Source organism: Acromyrmex echinatior, chromosome 9, assembly GCF_024713525.1.
Source record: "Acromyrmex echinatior isolate Ae372 chromosome 9, ASM2471352v2, whole genome shotgun sequence".
In the NCBI taxonomy this organism is placed as follows: domain Eukaryota; kingdom Metazoa; phylum Arthropoda; class Insecta; order Hymenoptera; family Formicidae; genus Acromyrmex; species Acromyrmex echinatior.
Window position 1 is genome coordinate 5918449 of NC_141860.1, and position 17558 is coordinate 5936006.

The window sequence follows — 17558 nt, forward strand, 5'->3', positions numbered from 1 at the left end:
TACTAACTTATGTAAATTATTAAAATACTAAATTTTATTGAATTATAAAAAATATATATGCCTGTAAATACATATATCTCTGTAAATTTTTTAAATTAATTTCTTTATTAATTTTTTATAGACAAATACGTATACATATTCGGATTATTTGACATCTCAAGAAAAATGTCGAAAAGTAAATTAGAATCACTAAAATCAGAAGGTATGAAGAATTGTGGTAGTATCGGCGAGGGTGATGCAGGACAAATCAAAGGAAAAAAATTTTCACTTCGTAATAATATTAGAAAACTATGGCATCGCTTTCGAGTTCTAACACCGTGTTCATTTATTCTTCGAGGTTCTCGTGCGATGAGTGATCGCCGGTTCAAGTATAAAAGTCGAGGACGACAAGCAGCACCGTGCGCGATAGTGGCCATCGTTTATGGTCGCCTGTTTGAACCCAAAGAGTGGACGAGCAATCATATTGATCAAGTACTCGAATATGGTGACAACTTGTTCCGTATAAGCTTGAGGAGGAACAAGTTAAAAGACGATGAATATATGAGGACCAATCTTATACACAATGAATTCGATATTGGTTTCTATAAAATTTGGGTTGATATCGAAAAAAACGGTACCCACGGCAATCTCTTTAGCGAGTCAGCTGGCTGTTCGGATTTTGCTGAAGGTCTCCAAAATTTTCTCAAAAATAACGATTCTGGAGTAATCACTGCTCAGGGTAGTTCCGTTGCTGTGTGGCGTCAGTCTGGAAATGCCGGTTTCCTTTGCTACAATCCAGCTGCATGCGATGAGACCGGTCTACATTGTCCTGGTGGCACAGCTTGCCTTATGAGGTTCAAGTACATAACTGACTTGCATGATCATTTGTTGAAGAACCTAAATTGGCGTTATGACTCTCGATATTGTATCGTCAAAGTCACCTTGTTGCGTGCTACAGAGGTAATAGCAGTAGAATAGCGATAACAATAGTATAATAATATAGTGATCTGGGAAAAAATGTTTCATATGTATAGTTGTATATAATTATGCAAGATTAAATATAATTATATATTAAATATAATTATATATTAAAAATATGTCCATTTAATATAACATTTTTTCCGAGGGGGGAGGGGGGAGGGAGAGAGGGAGAAAGGGAAGGAGAGGGGGAGGAGGAGAGGAAGCTTATTTTTTTCTATGAAATGTTACTTGTGAGAATAAAATTCATTATTATTGCACAAGTACATTGTAAAGAGAAAGTCCATATATACTATTTATTTATATCAAGATAAAAAGAATGATGTATATAAATAATATATATTTATATATAAAAAAATACTTACATAATTATACATATAAATGAAAGTAGAAATTTATAGGTCGGTCATGGAGTCGTTGACCGTTTATCCAATGTTAGTGGTCCACCTATAGTTCGGAAGAGCGTATTACGATCCATTAATCCTATTGACATTGATGATCACAAAGTGGACTGCACAAAGCCTGTGCGCAAGGAAGAAAAATTGTTCGCAAAGATACGAAAAGAACCGCTATCAATCAATATTTCAAATTATAGCATCGATCGCTATTTTGCTACAGAGTTGTTGGTGAATCGAAACAATTTTGACACAGAATATTCATATGATGACATGCGAGTAAACGTGCCATCCACGTTTACGGAATTACCCGACAAAATAGCGATTCTTCATGGTCTAACCCATGAAGACGAGGAAATATACAAAGGCAAAGGTGGACAAAACGTAGCAAATTGCGTGATGGCTATTGCTATGAAGAAAGTGCATCCGGTGAAGACATGGGTAAGATCGACGTTGGATGAAATCCTGATGATGGGTGACTTATTGTATGCTAAAGTTAAATCCGACAAGCCAATAATAAAGATGATGACAGCGGCCGATTTAAATAATATCAAATTCCAAATAGAAAATCGTGAACTAGTGATAGATGTCGATCTGATTACCGTGACCGGTACGATTACCTCGAAGGTGCCGTCAGTTTTGAATCTGAAACAGGCACTAGAAGAGTTTTTTCTGCTAAACGAGGAAGGTGTGATCGAAACGACTTCAATGGCGGTGGCAATCTGGAGCCAGGATGATTGTTACTATTTATTCGATCCTCGATATTGTGATGCCACTGGGATTAGGATAAGAGAAGAGAAAACTGTTGCAGAAAAGAAGGAGGAAATTATACAGAAAGACAAAAAGGAAATAGGAAATTGTTGCGTGATTCGATTTCCAGACTTAGACTCCTTGACTGCACTGTTCTTGAAGAATGTTGATCCTACGAGAAAGAACGATCGGTTCACTATTCGACATGTTACGATTGTGGATGATGTGCCTGGCACTCGAGCTTGGAACGAGTTTCAACCCGGTATAGCAGGAAAGACGTGGGTGTTACGAGGTGAAATATCCAACATGGATGAGTTATTTGAAGAAGAAAACCAAGGAGTTCAAGGTCTCGCTATGCCAGTTGTGGCTTTGGTTAGCGCGACGGAAACGCCAGCAGCAAAATGGAGTAATGAAACCATCAATGAAGTGATCAGGGAAGGCGACGCTTATTACAATTGGACTAAGCCTATCACAATGGAAGAAGAAGCTGAAAAATTGCTTCTTGTCCGAGATCTGAAGAAAAATTTATATTTCAAAAATCAAAAAGTAATTATTGATATCAATGATTCGGCAGTTGTCGGTGATCTATCAGCATCAGATGATTCTAAAATACCAAACTTGGAAAAAGGCTTAAATCAATTCTTTGAGGACAAAAATTATGGAATAGTCGAGACGAAGGGACTCTCAGTGGCAGTATGGAAAGACGAAGAAGAGACAAAGGACAAGGATAAAAAAGAGATATTTTATTACTACTTCGATCCAAATCCTCGTAATAAATTAGGTCAATTGTCAGCGGAGAAAGACGAAACAGATTCTGCCTGCTTGGTGCGATCTTTGGACCTCTCAGCGTTAGCAGATCTCATTAAAAAGAATGCGGAGTACACTGAAGGCGAGAACGATTTCATGATACACGAATTAAAGAATGTGTCTATTGGCCCACTTATGACGGATGAGGAGATTGAAGAAGATAAACTAATACCGATTATGCCGAATTTGAACAACTATTCGAATTTGGGCGAGACTGGCGCTTTACTTTTGGGTACCATCGATCAAAGAAATGAATTGGCCTTCAAACGAATAACGAGAGATAAACAGCAAGCTGCTAACGCTTTGACAACCTTGGCTATGACAAAACTTTACAATCCTCATTTATGGTACAGTGAACTTGTAGACGATATCTTGAAAATTGGCGATAAACTCGCCAATGACAATTTGATAAATCTACCTGAAGAGGCTGAAGAGGAAACTCCCAGAAATTATCTTCTTCCTGTGGAAATCACAGAAGACTTTATCATAGGAGTCAATCGAATGTCAATTGGATTGGAAGAAGGATCTGTCACCGGAAGCATGACTGATGTAATAAGCTTACTCGAAGCATTTTTTGAGGAAAACTCGATGGGAGTGTTTCGTCAGGATGACGTAATAATGCCGATTTGGAGAGAAGGCGGAGTGTTCTTCACGATGGATCCTAGGGGTAGAAACGCTCAAGGCGAACCTGTAGATGAGGATGGAGCTGCAGCAGTGATGTGGTTCACTGATATCCCCTCGTTAATTGACGTTATTCGAACAGTTGTACGGGATGTCGACTTCGTCATCGACACCATCTCAATCGACAATGTGTACGAGACGCGAGTGGCCCAAGCCGAACGCGTGAAGAAGACCACTTCCGGTGAAGATCTGTGGCATCATTTTCCCAAACTCGCAGACGGTGTCTGGAGCATCGACGGTAACGTCACTATGACAGACGAGAGGTTCGACGAGGCAAATCGTGGCAAACAAAGTGCGGCCATCGCTGCGATGGCTATCATCTTTTCCAAGGTTCCTTTTTTTCTTTATATAATCAGCTTAATTAATTTTACTTAATTTTCATGTATAACTCAAGTGCGCAAAGATAACTAACATGGAAAATTAATAAAGGTCTACCAACCGAGACAGTGGACACCGTCAATTCTCGATCAAGTTATCGTTACTGGCGACAAACTACATTCAAAGAGCGTTGAGAGACTCGGTAATGGCTCGGTACTCTTAGTGAACGAAATCATCAATGAGTTTTTCCTGTCTTCTCGGCGTATCGCTTTAACAATCAAGGATTGTGTTCAAGCGGGTAGTCTTACCGGGCAAGCTCCTAAGATTCAAGATTTACGAAGCGGAATCAACAATTTCTTCGACAAATACGAAGCTGGCGTATTGACTATACGAGGAAATAAAAATTTAGCCATATGGAAGGCCGATGACGCGTATTATGTTCTAATACCCAATCAGTCCATTACTACGGATACGAAAGAAATCGTGTCAACGGTACCGCGATTAATTAGATTCAAGGACACAAGTCTCCTCGTAGATTATCTTCTACGCTATTTGGGAACTGAAGACGATTATCAGATTACTGCGATCGACGTGCTGGACTGGACTAAACCGCCACTTTGGAAACTTGATCCTAGTCCGGCGATTCGACCAGCGAACCTGCCTCCTTTGAACGCTTACAGAAAATTACGGGGCGAGGCGCGTGCTATCTTGCGTGGAAGCTATCATCAAGGCGACAAGATCTTTCCCGAGACGTTACGCGGTCGACAGACGGCGGCAAATTGTGTCGTTGCGCTCGGTATGTCAATCGTCAAGAGTCCCATCACCTGGACGAAGAAGACTATGGACGAGATTTTGGCAATCGGTAGTAACGTTCATCAGGAGACAAGAAAGATCAAACCTGAATCGAGATTGAAACCGAAGGACATTATCAGAGTATTCTATGTGGGTATGTATGTTTGTCATATCTTGTTTGTTTCCTTTTTTCGCTGTTTTTCTTTGAAAACAATTCTGAGCAAATTTCGGAATTTATATTTTCCCAGGTGTCAATGTTTTGACTGCTGACATCGAGCCTAATACCGTAATCGGTCTGGTGGCGATTGAACCTTCCGTCTCGGAAGATAAAAAGCAAGAAGAGACGAAAGAAAAGATTGACGAAGAACTCAAGAAGAGAACGACTCGGCGAGAACTACCTTCTTCAATTTTATTGGAGGAAGGTTTGCGGACATTTTTTGAAGATAATCGTGCTGGTATTCTAATAACTGATCGCGGTATGATAGCTATTTGGAAAGATCTGGGTGTTTACTTCATGTACGATCCTAGAGCTAGAAACGATCAGGGTCTGCCAGATTCCAACGGAACTTCGTGTATAATGTGGTTTGCTTGTCTGGAACCTTTATACGATACAATCTTTGCAAACATTGATCCTCGTGAGAGATATGGGACTTTCGAGATCTGTCGAGTGATCATAAGGAACGTCATAATTGAGACATTGCCGTGTCCAGGTGGTTTCCAACCATATTTAGATCGTATCGCGCCACTCGTTCCAATTATCTGTCCCAAAAAGACAGTTACGTTGAATGTGGAGCCGCTGAATGAGTACATTATCGTGGACGACGAACTGAGCATTCTGCATGGCAGCCTGCACATGAATCATCGTACCTTCAGTCTGAGAAACAGGGGTTTGCAGAGTACGGCAATTGCGGCGGTCGCCGTCGTAGTGGGGTTGCTGCACGTGCCATCCACGTGGACTTCCGAGCTAATTGATACCGTACTCAAGTACGGTGATTCGCTGTACTTGGAGAGCGCCCGAGCCGCTCGACCGGGCGCCAGGAATCTCTCACCTAGTGAGTTGCTCACCGTGTTCATCGTGGGTGATTTGAGGGTCACCATTCACGTTCATAATCATACCACCGCCGGGATACTTCATGTCTTCGATCTCTCCGAGGCGCTCGCCATGTTCTTCCGCGCGAACTGCGCCGGAATATTGCATACAACCAATCTGACAATGGCTGTGATGCAGCATTACGGTAAATTCTATATGTTCGACCCGTGCTCGAGAAACAATCGGGGTAGATCTGCCTACGACGGCGCCGCATGTATGTTCAAGTGTAACAGTATCGCAAGGATGGCAAAGATATTCGTGGACAATTGCAATTCGAAGCAACCGAATATATATACTCTGAACGCGATTAACATATTGAGCTTGCATTTTTTTTCAACCACGAAAGACATTTGTTCACCTAAACATTAATAAATATTCGGTTGTACGTTTTATTTTTCTTTACTCGCCAAGTAGCTACACAACGATACGAATCTCAAGGTGCCATGCATCTATGTAAAATTTTCAGAATTTCAGAAAATATTTCACAATCCTTAAACGAAGTCAACAGAAGATAAATGGAAGTGAGAGAAAAAATTTGTACACGCGGTCGACAACGTTCTCAAAGTGCTAATTTTATTTATAGGGTTTCTTTATGACACAAATCACTTTTAGCATCTACATGAGTAGGATTACAGGCTATACGAGAATGAATGATACAGATCGCTTATTAGTATAAATACAATGTTCCTTTTCCTCAATTACACGCGCGCTATCAGCCTAGATACTTAGAAAACACTGTACAACGCAGTTGAGAACTGTCGATTGATACTTTACAATATGGTACAATCATTCCTTTGAAGCGAGACACTAGCTCCGAACTCCCGACTCGATCGGCACGAGCTTGGTCACCCTCGTCACCGGAGGAAGGGGGGTCGTCATCTGCGACTCGCGAGCAAATCTCGATACTCTCTCTTCTCGAGCGGACTGTAGGCCGTATCGAGCGAGTTTGCTCGCACTCCGAGAATCGCATTCTGCATCCCAGGGAATACGTTCTCTTTATACCCGGTTAAACCGGGACACTTTCACGTCCCCGAGCAGTTCGCCACCGAATCCTAGACGACGTCGCCTCGTCGTTCCTAGCAGAGCGAGAAAGGAAGTAGCGAGCGGGTTTGAGATGATCTATGAGGGAGTATCGCTTCCTTTGCGACTAAATCAAATCGCTCATCAGGAAGAAATCGGTCCCACTCACGTCACTCTCTTCATGTACAGCGATACTCAAATGTCTCGCGTGAAACTTGAAGAGTCTCGTTTTCACGTATTGGCTATATCTGTCGCTAAATGTCCACTGCTACCTCCTTTCTTTCCGCACTCGTCTCTCGTGAGACGTTGCTGGTTGTCCTTGCCCCGTACTTATTCGATAGGTACTTCAGTTCCTCGATCGAACATCCTGTACGCGCGAGAGTCTACGTTTCTCTTTCGTTCGAGTACTGCTAAAATATTTCGCTTTGTTCGCGATCGCGTAATATACAGATCGTCATTCGCGAAAAGGTTCCTACTAAATGCCATTTTCAGTCTGTTTAAAGAGTTCGATCGACAAACGAAGAAGGCAGGTAGGAAGGGAGAGAGAACGGCGGATCGAGTGAAGAGGGAAGGAGGGAGAAAAGGGCAAATTCGCGTCAGTGGCTGACGCTCCACGACGGAATTAGGAATGGATTATAATGTCAAAAACAATATGTATTATATGGATAATATTGGCATGACGTTGTTATGGCACGTTTAGTTCGCTGCTATACTCGACGATGCGTTTCTACAGCGGTTTTCGCCATGTTCGCTATACAGACACCGGATGATTCCAGTCTATGGCTGAGTTCAGCAGAAAAAGCAATCGCAAAAACTGTTGCAAAATTGTTTAATATTATTGATTACGTATGTAGACCTAATAAGAAGCTAAGAACAAGAACTAATCCATGTTGAAGAATTACAATTGCAAGCTGCTTTTCTGCTGAACGCGGCTAATGAAATAAAAAAACAAAAGAAAAACAAAAGAATATAAAAAGAAAAAAGAAGGGGAAACACATTGCGGAAGGGAAATAAGGGAAGATATTGTCATAGACGTTCGCGTGCATCCTTGTGCAACGTCTACTTCCGTTTCGTGGCGCACAAACGCACGCAATTTCACACTCTCATTCTCTCATTGGCACCTCCATTGCACTTGCCCATGCGTCGCAACAAATGCATCTTATATAAAACATATTTATTTTATGTACAAAAGAGAAACTGCTCTCTGAATAAACGCTTACGGAACAATCGTTACAAAGGACCCCTCTCGCCCATTTCTTTCCCGTTTGGTAGTAGACGATAAAGAAAAACTAGAATCGCATCAAAATGTCGCATAACAAAACGAGATCAGTCATTAACAATTCTCATCACAATTATATAATTGGTGTGCTCGAAATTGCGCATATGATGTGAATTTTTTAGCTTTTTACAAAACGTACTATTGTGTAATGTCTTATTGCAAAAAAAGATTCGTTCTTGTTATTTTTGTAAATATGTATTTTCGAAAAATCGAATTAATAAAATAAAATTTTTTTAAAATTAGCGATGATTAAAATCTTAATGATAAGTCGAATAAAAATGAAAAAAAAAACTAGCTGTTCTCTTACGAAACAAAATTGCGAAAAATCTTTTACAATACGATTAATTTTTATTACATTAATTAAAAAAGAGGATTATCGGCTAATAGATTTTTCGCAACAAAAACAAGTAATGAAATAACGAAAAATATATTCATTATTTTATATTTCGTATATAATTGTTCAAATAGTACGTTTTACATTTGCACGTTACACCGAGATACGATATATAAACAATATATATATATATAATAAAACATAAGAAAAAACGTAAGTTCCCGATAAAAATATTTATAATGTTTTGCATCTAGAAACAAAAATCTGCATTATCCTAATGTTTGAAACCACATGCTAAAAACTTCGTTAATAACGGAGAGAAAAATATATAAAACATTAGTAAAACCTATGTTTTATACGATAGCATAAAATGTTTTTTTTTCTAAAATCCGTTCCTAATCGTCATTTATTGAGCGATTGTTCCAACGATAAATTTTTCTATTTCACGATTTGAGAGAGAAACTTACTTCTCTGATGCGCAAATATACAGATTACAAATCAACTAATTCTCAAGTCGCATTGGATTGCTATACACTCATCGAACGCTCACGTTAATACGTAAAAGTGAAAAGATAGTAGAAAAGAATAATAGAAATGTTTAAAAAGAATAATAGAAATATGAGGGAGAAATAAACAGGTTATAGGATAATCTTCCGAAAACTTTTGACACTCGCAAGTTATTTGAGACTGATGCAACTAGTTCCAATATTTCTAGAGAATAATTGCATTCATTGAGTTGTTTTTATTTTTATTATTGTCTTTGTTCAATCGAAAGTACAAAGCATGCGAATCGACGGCTAAAATTATTATCTAATTTGAGAAAAGAATCAAAAGATGAAGACATTGAGCGATGTTAAGTCGATTGCGACAGATAATAAAAACACGAAGTTTAATAATACGTATTATTAGTATTAATACGCATTTATATCAATATACGTATTCATACTTAATAACTACGTAGTTAACAATATGTCACATTCCGTACAAATGGAAAAGTTTACTTGATAAGTTTTACAGAAACACGTTGCCTTTAGAACCTTATCCATCGTATAGCGCCATTTATCAATGTAACATTATAAAAAATAAGATATAAGGGAAGAAAAAGAAAAGGGAAGAGAAAGAAAAAAATATTCGAGTAAAAAGTGAATGGGGAGTCGATAAAAAGGATCTTACATGCTAATCAACCCGCACGGTGTGTATAGACTTTTAAAAAAATAACAAATTGCATATACATAGAAGTTAGATATCTTAACACACACTTGATGTGTGAGGTGAGGTCGAATAAACAAATGATAATAAAACGCATCTCACGCGTGAGCGCGCCGCTTCGTTTTTTTTTTCTTGCGGCTCCTCCGCTTTATGCTTTTAGCTATTTATCCGCAATATAATTACTTTCCTAGAGTATAGTAGCTGGCACAGGAACATGACTCTCAGTCATTGGCATCACAACGTAACAAGGACTACAAGCTGCGTCACGCGCACTTTCAATGAGCTTGCTTTCTCTGTCGCATTATTATCAGACGTGCACCTTGCTCTTCCCCAGCTTCGCAAGCATACATGCACATATATTCTCTCACGCTTACATCTCGCTTACATCTCGCTTACATTTGTCTTTTTGCTGAGCGGGTGACTACAACCAAATACTTGGTCCTGAGTATTTCTGCACATAGTATTTATTTCTGTTCTTTCGTTAACACGTATAATAACGTCTTGATCATTATTCCCGACTTTGGATGATCTCTATTTCGGCGAATGGATAAGAGTGAGGCCAGGAGAAAATAATCGAAGGTAACGTTATCAATCCATAATGGTGATGGAAGATTCGCACGATGATTCCGCATGTTCAAATTCGAATCATCAACAGTACCGCTTCGATTGTAGACTGCTATCTAACTCGACTAAGTAACCACTCGAATTACCTTCAGGCATCTCGAAAATACTATAGTCTCCTTGAGCCTCTGTCAAATCCCCCCCCCCTCCCCCCAAATCAGATCGGAACTGAAAGAAACGCTAAACGACGAAAGCGATTCTTATTTGGTTTCTCATTCGCCAAGTTCCTTTCTTTGTTTCTATCATCATTTCAGTCGGTTCTTCATTATCCAGCCTTCTTATCGCGTGCATACGTAGACGGACCCTATAGATGACACCGCGTGTAGCAACAGTTCGGTCACGTGGGTCCGGCCGGGGCTACGTAACACTGATTGCCGGGTTGGAAGGGCCCGAAGGTGCGGGCTCGCTTTTTATACACTGTCCGGTCAGCTGGTTCACGCTGAGCGGATTGTTAATGTCGTGAGGATTCGTGCCGACGGGGTTGCGGTGAGGCTGCGGAGGTGGTTGCGGTTGCTGTTGTTGCATTGCCGCTGATGTCACTGCCGATCCTGCCATTGCCATCGCTGCCGCTGCCGCCGCCGCCGCCACCGATGTTGTCGTCGTCGTCGTCGTTGTCACCGCCGGCGGCTGGTTCGTGTTTGACAGAGGTGGAGGCGGCATCGGGGGCGTCAACGGGCACGGGCACGGACATGGACTGGCCAGACTTGAGGGCGATGGTAAGACCAACGAAGGACTCGCCAGACTAGACAACGCGGATAGGCCCCCGGGACTACTCAAAGATTCGTCCTCCTCAGGAGTCCCCGCCTCTCCTACGCTACCCAGATTATCCTCTGAATGATCATCCTCAGCTTCACCGTCAGCTTCACCGTCGCCGTCTCCTCCCTCCCCCATGTATCTGATACATTTCTTCTTACGTCTGCAAATAACGACATTTAACCGATTAGTACATGCTCGTTTAGGTGTATTGAAAATACAATATAATGTTGTCTTTCGATTGCTGCAATTTCCATCTGTGAGAGATAATTTCTTTAAATAATAAATATATAAATTTTTATTTATATTTTGGTAATATTCTAAAAGCACGATGATTCTTTAATGTACAAAAGATAGTTAGAAGATTACTTCAATCTGATATTATGTGACCAATCAAAGTAATATTTTTTCAAACAACGTTTAATCTTAATTCGATTCTTGTGTGTGTCTCTAAATTATCTTCAATTATCTCTAAACTTTACGTGAAGCACGACATTCAGTGGAAGTCTCACCGTTGGAAATGCGCAGTGTCCATGAAAAATGTTACATCTAAAATTGTTACCAACTAAAAAAAAACATGCGATTACGTCATCATCGCAAAGTCAGACACACAAACTTCTCCATCTCGAGTTAGTAAATTATCTCATGTTCCAATGCCTCACCGAAGGCAACAATCTTTGTGCGCCTGACAATGCTTCGATTGCTCGACACTGATCACTCGCTCGCAAATGCCATGCTCAAAATTCTTGGACGTAACAAGCATAACGTGTAAGAAATTTGTACGTGATAAAGGAAACAAAACTCAATCGAAATGCCAAGGGGCATCTGTCGAATCGTTTATCATCCGATAATTTTACAGGGATCCGCGCTCTTTTTTTCAGCATCAATTTGTCATAAACCAATTAACGTACATACATACATTGAATGGATACAGTATGTTACATGGAACTAGGAATATTGCGACTAAGTGTATTCAAAATAAAATTTTCAGTCGCGTAAAAGGTGGACATCGAAAGAATAGATTCCGTGTGACGAGAGGAAGAAAGGCATTTTGCTACTGCACAATTTTCACAAGTGAGCCTGTCCGACCTCGTCCGAGAACTGCTTCGCAGACATTTTGTCGCTCTGCCATTGGCTCTCATTATTTATCTCTCAGCTAAATCAATTAGTTTCATCGGCCGTGCTGCCGAGGACGACGGAAGTTTCTATTAACTCGCAGTCACACTTGGATGTCAAAGCATTACACAAAATTTACGGGAGTTAGATTTCGTAGTTTTAGTGCGCGACAACGAACGGACATTTGAAAATCTCGTGCTGGATTGCAATGTATATTATTTGTCTCAAATATTATCGATAGTTATGTATAATTGTAGTTAGTATTTTGAGTAATAAGAATCGTATTCTTCGCATTTATACTGAAAAAAATGTATTTCTCACAAGAAATAATAATTTGCGTCTCTTCTTTCGTTTAAATAAAAATAATAAATGTCTAATATAGACATGGCAACAGGTATCTTGTTAAAAGAACTGCAATTGCAGTTGTTTGCAATCCAATCCGAGAGTCAATCTGATAATACGAAATTGTGCAAAATTTTAACTTAAATTCCATTCTACACGTTCAGCCAGCGAGATTTTTTTCAAGGAAGTGCCTTAAGTGGTTACTATATACGTATAAAAATACGTTATTGTATAAAATATTACAAAAGAAAAAAAATGATTAGATATTAAAAGTAAAAAAAAAAAAAAATTGTGGAAAAGAACACATCCGCAATCATCCGGTCTTAATCGTACGAACTGTCATGCTAAAAAATTAAAATATATAAAAACCTTCTAAGTGTCAAACGTTCAGAAATCGGAATAAATAACTGTTACATGTGTATATATATATAAACATATATGTATATATATAAAATATGATATATATTACAGATCAGCCATGCTAAGGGCAACACTGAGTAAATTCCAACTAAACGAGAGGGATAAATAAATAACAATAATAAGCTGTAAAGAGCCACAACAATGAGAAACAATGCGAGCATCACGGGCCACCGTCGTGCCACTTACTATGGGGCTCTCTTCGCTCGTATCTTTTCACAATGATATTTAACGAGCTATATGTCCTCATCAAGTTTCAGAAAAAAGTTTAATATCCAGTTATGTGAGATACAGTAAAATCATTTGTGAGTTATCTTTCGAGCGACTGGCCGGCCATAGCGAGGACCGACGAAGGCCCGTAGGTTTCAAGTCGGGACTGACCACTGTTTAAGAAGAAGTGTTGCAGTAGAAGGGAGGCGATAGGCTTGACTAGAGATTAACATAAGTGGGTTCTTGCTGAGGCGAGGAGGCATTGGAGGCAGTGTTGGTGTTTGGCGGGGCGGCGGCTGTCCCCACCGTCCCTCCACCACCTCCAGCCCCGACCCCTGCCCCCGCGCTACTTCCCACACCGTGATGGATTATGCTCGCGTGGATGCCCATCCCCGCTCCATGCTCCACTGGGCTGCCAAAACCAACCACCAGCCATTAAAGGGGCGCTCTCTCGCTAAGACATATCGTCGACTTAATCCCACCTCAATCTCGCACCGTATCGTGTCGTCACCCACACGCACGTGTGTATACGTATATCGAACGTGTTACCGCTTTTCTAACTTTCGGTCCCTAGATCTCTTTGTGATAGTAAAATCGCGAAAACGAGGCCGGCGATTACCAGATCGAGATTGACTATCAAGATTATCAATTTTTTATACGCAATTTTTCATATTTTGGAATACGCGATATCGATGCCAGACAGATATCGTTTCATATCACTATTTTAGAAGAGATAAAAAAATAGCTACTAAATTTTTTCTATTTAACATATATATATATATATATATATATATATATATATATATGTGTAAACATTTTTGCTAATAATAAATGACATCTCCAAATATTTGAAAATAAAATTTTGGCAACAAAAGATAGTCGAATGATATGATAATTTATGCATTACGTAGATATCGTGATTAGCAGCATTGCCGGCCCCGTTGGAATAAGTTTGGATTTTAACTGGAACGAAGAAAGACAGTGGAAGATATAGCGATTGTTGTATTGATCAGAAAATATGTCTCCCAAGTATCCGCGCTGACGCGATGGTTTATTAGAATTGATTTTAGCACACTTGATAGCGCTACGAATATTCGTGGTTGCGTTACAATTTATGTCTATTTTTATTGCCATTTACGTTACATTTACAATCTTCTAACACGATTTTTTAAATATACGTGATAACATTACCAATCGAAAGCACAATGACGTTTATACAGGCGGTATGTAAGTTACGTGCATTCAATGCAGAGTGCAATCGGCCAAGTCCAAGTGCAACAAACTATGTGCTCCCGATATCTGACAATAAGTTTTGATTTTGGCAGCATGAACACAAACCAAATGCAATCGCACAGGATGATATTTTATACGCTTTACGACACGAATTTAACACGTTTTACGACACGAATTTTATACGCTTCTAATTCATTCCCATGCACGCGAATGACGAAAGATTGCCAGATTGGCACGATTCGTTGGTAGACTACGACGTTCTCCAAATGGCGCTTAATCTGGTGATTACTCTCGAGACTGTCACCTTCTCTTATCGCGTAATAAACGGAAAGAAAGAAAAAGGACCGTTCGATGGGATTCGTCCTCGCCCCTTTAATGAGGTCCATGAAATTCACAAACCCAGCCGGGAGTTGGGGCATTTGGGCTACGCCGTGATAACGAGGCAGTGTATAATCGACGTTAAAAAACGGGTGGCTCTCGTGATACCGCGACAAACTACGAAAATGTGCTTCTAGAAACCGATATTTACAAGCCAAGTACAGTTGGACACGTTTGAGCGTCGTTAGGCGGCGTCGTGCGCCCACTTCGTAACTAGGGAGGAGATTGGTCATTCACATCCCTTTCTCTTTTTGTTCTCTTTTTTTTTTCTCTTTGGAAGACACATTTTCTGATGGTAGCGCGCAGCTTCGCGCTGTGCTTTTTTTCTCTGTTTCTTTCCTCGTTCGTTCTATGCTATATTTGTAGATTCGATAGGAAGGGAGTACCATCATTGCAAACATGAATTATTCTTGACACGAGACGACCCTGTTGCGCATGACGTTTCGCATCGCATAGCACCGATATTTGTACACTGAAAAAAATGATGTTATATCAACAGGATTTTTTTGTGCCGAAAATAATTTTGTTAATAATTCATAATAATATTAATGAAACAAATAAAATTTGATCAATGTAAGAGCATGATATATTTATTTCATTAATAATGTTGAATGTGTGAATTAACAAAATTATTTTCAACGAAATATTAATGCTGTTAATATAACATCATTTATTTTCAGTATACACACACAGAAAAAAGAGATTATTCTTAAATCAACCATAATATGCTCATGTATAAACAAAAATATTGTAATCTTGTTTCAAAGATTTTAATCTTGATTGAGTTTGCATTAATGCAAGATTTTTTTACTAAGCAAGTCTTGATTTGAATGCAAAGTAATATGTATCAACACAAAACACTTGTATCAACACAAATTTTTTGCCTATATATATGAGTACATTATGGTTAATTTGAAGTCTTTTTCTGTATACGTTCCGGAGATATGCCATTTGGTGATGTCTTTAAGTCATTCCATATGGATAACATGTGGATGACGGAACGGGGTCCGAGACCGATACGAGATAGCGAAAATCGAGAATACTAGAATTGTGATTGATACGTCGCGAGCAATCTTGAAGAAGGTTATTAGTACATGTAGAAAATAACGTTTACAGACGTTTCTGAATCATCCAGTTACTTTTAAAGCGCCAAAGTATACTTTAAGTAAGCTATTCGAGTGTCATTACCGTAAAGTGTTAAATTATATACTCGTTATGTTAAGTGAAACAGAGGATTGACGTTACGCGGAAGAATCCGAGATCTTCTTTTGCGAGATTAAGGATATCAGTGGACGAAGTATTTCGTGTACTATATCCTCTATATTAGATTGAATTTTTTGATAGACAAGGTAAAATTTTTTTTTTTAATCGACAAACATGACATTGTCAAATTATTGACTTCTGTAAAATTTAGTATATATTTACACACGAACTACGAAAATCGTACGCGTGATCTAACAATTGTTTTCTCACTGAAGCACAAGATATATCGAAAAAAAGCTTCGCACATGGCACACATACCTGCAGGGTTTGCACCATTGGCTTTGTTGATCTAATCCGTACCTGGCACGGCATTTCTTCATGTTATTACCTAGAAAGGGAAACAGTAATGATTAATGCTATGATCGTGAATTGTTTGCGAGTGGGATTACTATTCGACATAGTACATTCTGTCAAAAGAATGACATAGTTATTGACATCGCCATGTGAGAAAGATGTGAAGAATCAACTCGAGTAATCTATGATCACACGTGGTAAAGAAAAAAAACAATGTTTTTATATATATATATATATAATATAAATAAGTATTATTATATATTGATAAACCGTGCGAAATTGTCGTGTACGATTCAATATGCAGAAACGACGTAATCTACGTAGTATGGAGTGCCCGAGTTTTTGCGTCAAACGTACTTATGTTTCTGTGAATGTCAAATGAATTCAACGAATGTCAACTAGTCATGCGTGTAACAGAACGATGTTAATCCCTTGAGATCCAAGAACACCGATTATTAATATGCATTACGGGTTCTCAACCTTCCGAGAAGATTTTACAAAATTCAATATTATAGATTATTTAAACCCGTACTTATACAAGTAATGTAATTTCAAAATTGAATAAAATTTCTTTCAAATTAACGTAACAAAAATTTATTTCGGTGTTACGACCTCAAAGGATTGTAAACAATATGTCATAAGATCTTCATCGAAGACGCTATCGATATCAAATATAACACATTAAAAAACAGATTTTACATAAAAATATGACGTAAATAAATAAAAATACAAGAATGTATTTGCGTAAATTTCTACTTCAGACGATCTCATACAGTGAGGTTGATAGTCTTCGAGGAAGGATCCACGCAAAATTGACAAAGATGCGAATCATTTATTTTGAAAGCGATGCAAATTCACTTTTTAATGGTATAAATTTCAATAAGACGTTAAAATAAATTCATTTAATTTATTTCAAAATCAGACTTACGTCACTTTCTAGATGAATGGCTTATCTTTGTCAAACAAATAATATGGCATGCAACGTTAAAACAGCTTAAAAACACGATCAAAGATCTACTTGGTCGAAATGTCGTGACTTGTATTATAAACATAAAAATTCCGGAATATATCTAAAGAAATATTAAAAATATTATGGATGTGAACATTCTATCGTACAAAATTTTCGTATGTGGAGGTCGAGAATAAACTGAGTGACTCGATTAAGTGACGATAGAACAAAAATAATAAAATTAGAATAAAAATCAAGGAATTCAGGCAACATTGAAACGATCAAAGAAAAATAAATGTACGAATTAAGAATCGAAGTACAAGAATAAGAGAATGATAGTGAGAAAGAAT

The 17558-nt window shown here is 38.7% G+C and overlaps 2 protein-coding genes across 5 annotated transcripts in view; one reads left to right on the forward strand and one right to left on the reverse strand.

Moving 5' to 3' along the window:
* Nucleotides 1–165: 165 nt before the first annotated feature.
* Nucleotides 166–6193, forward strand: LOC105151137 (uncharacterized). The gene is made up of 4 exons (XM_011064681.2): nucleotides 166–939; nucleotides 1359–3920; nucleotides 4020–4854; nucleotides 4949–6193. Exons 1-4 carry the CDS (start codon nucleotides 166–168, stop codon nucleotides 6157–6159), a joined length of 5382 nt encoding a protein of 1793 aa, XP_011062983.2. The 3' UTR covers nucleotides 6160–6193.
* A 149-nt stretch (nucleotides 6194–6342) lies between these two features.
* The window catches only part of LOC105151104 (uncharacterized), a 40260-nt gene continuing 29044 nt past the window's right edge, over nucleotides 6343–17558 (reverse strand). For 2 of the 4 annotated variants that reach the window (XM_087409606.1, XM_087409605.1), the window contains exons 9-11: nucleotides 16224–16293; nucleotides 13263–13503; nucleotides 11039–11169 (exon numbers count right to left, since the gene is read on the reverse strand). In XM_087409606.1, the coding sequence (XP_087265732.1) occupies nucleotides 13311–13503; nucleotides 16224–16293 (263 nt within the window). In that variant the 3' untranslated portion in view covers nucleotides 11039–11169; nucleotides 13263–13310. Of the gene's footprint in view, nucleotides 11170–13262; nucleotides 13504–16223; nucleotides 16294–17558 lie in introns of all 4 variants that reach the window. The other 2 variants (XM_011064636.2, XM_011064635.2) reach the window with 1 other exon arrangement.

Bases quoted from the DNA above. Each gene is read 5' to 3' on its own strand.
- LOC105151137 (XM_011064681.2), top strand. From the start codon at position 166: ATGTCGAAAAGTAAATTAGAATCACTAAAATCAGAAGGTATGAAGAAT. The intron at 940-1,358 runs GTAATAGCAGTA...AGAAATTTATAG, and splicing joins CCTTGTTGCGTGCTACAGAG to GTCGGTCATGGAGTCGTTGA. The intron at 3,921-4,019 runs GTTCCTTTTTTT...AAATTAATAAAG, and splicing joins TGGCTATCATCTTTTCCAAG to GTCTACCAACCGAGACAGTG.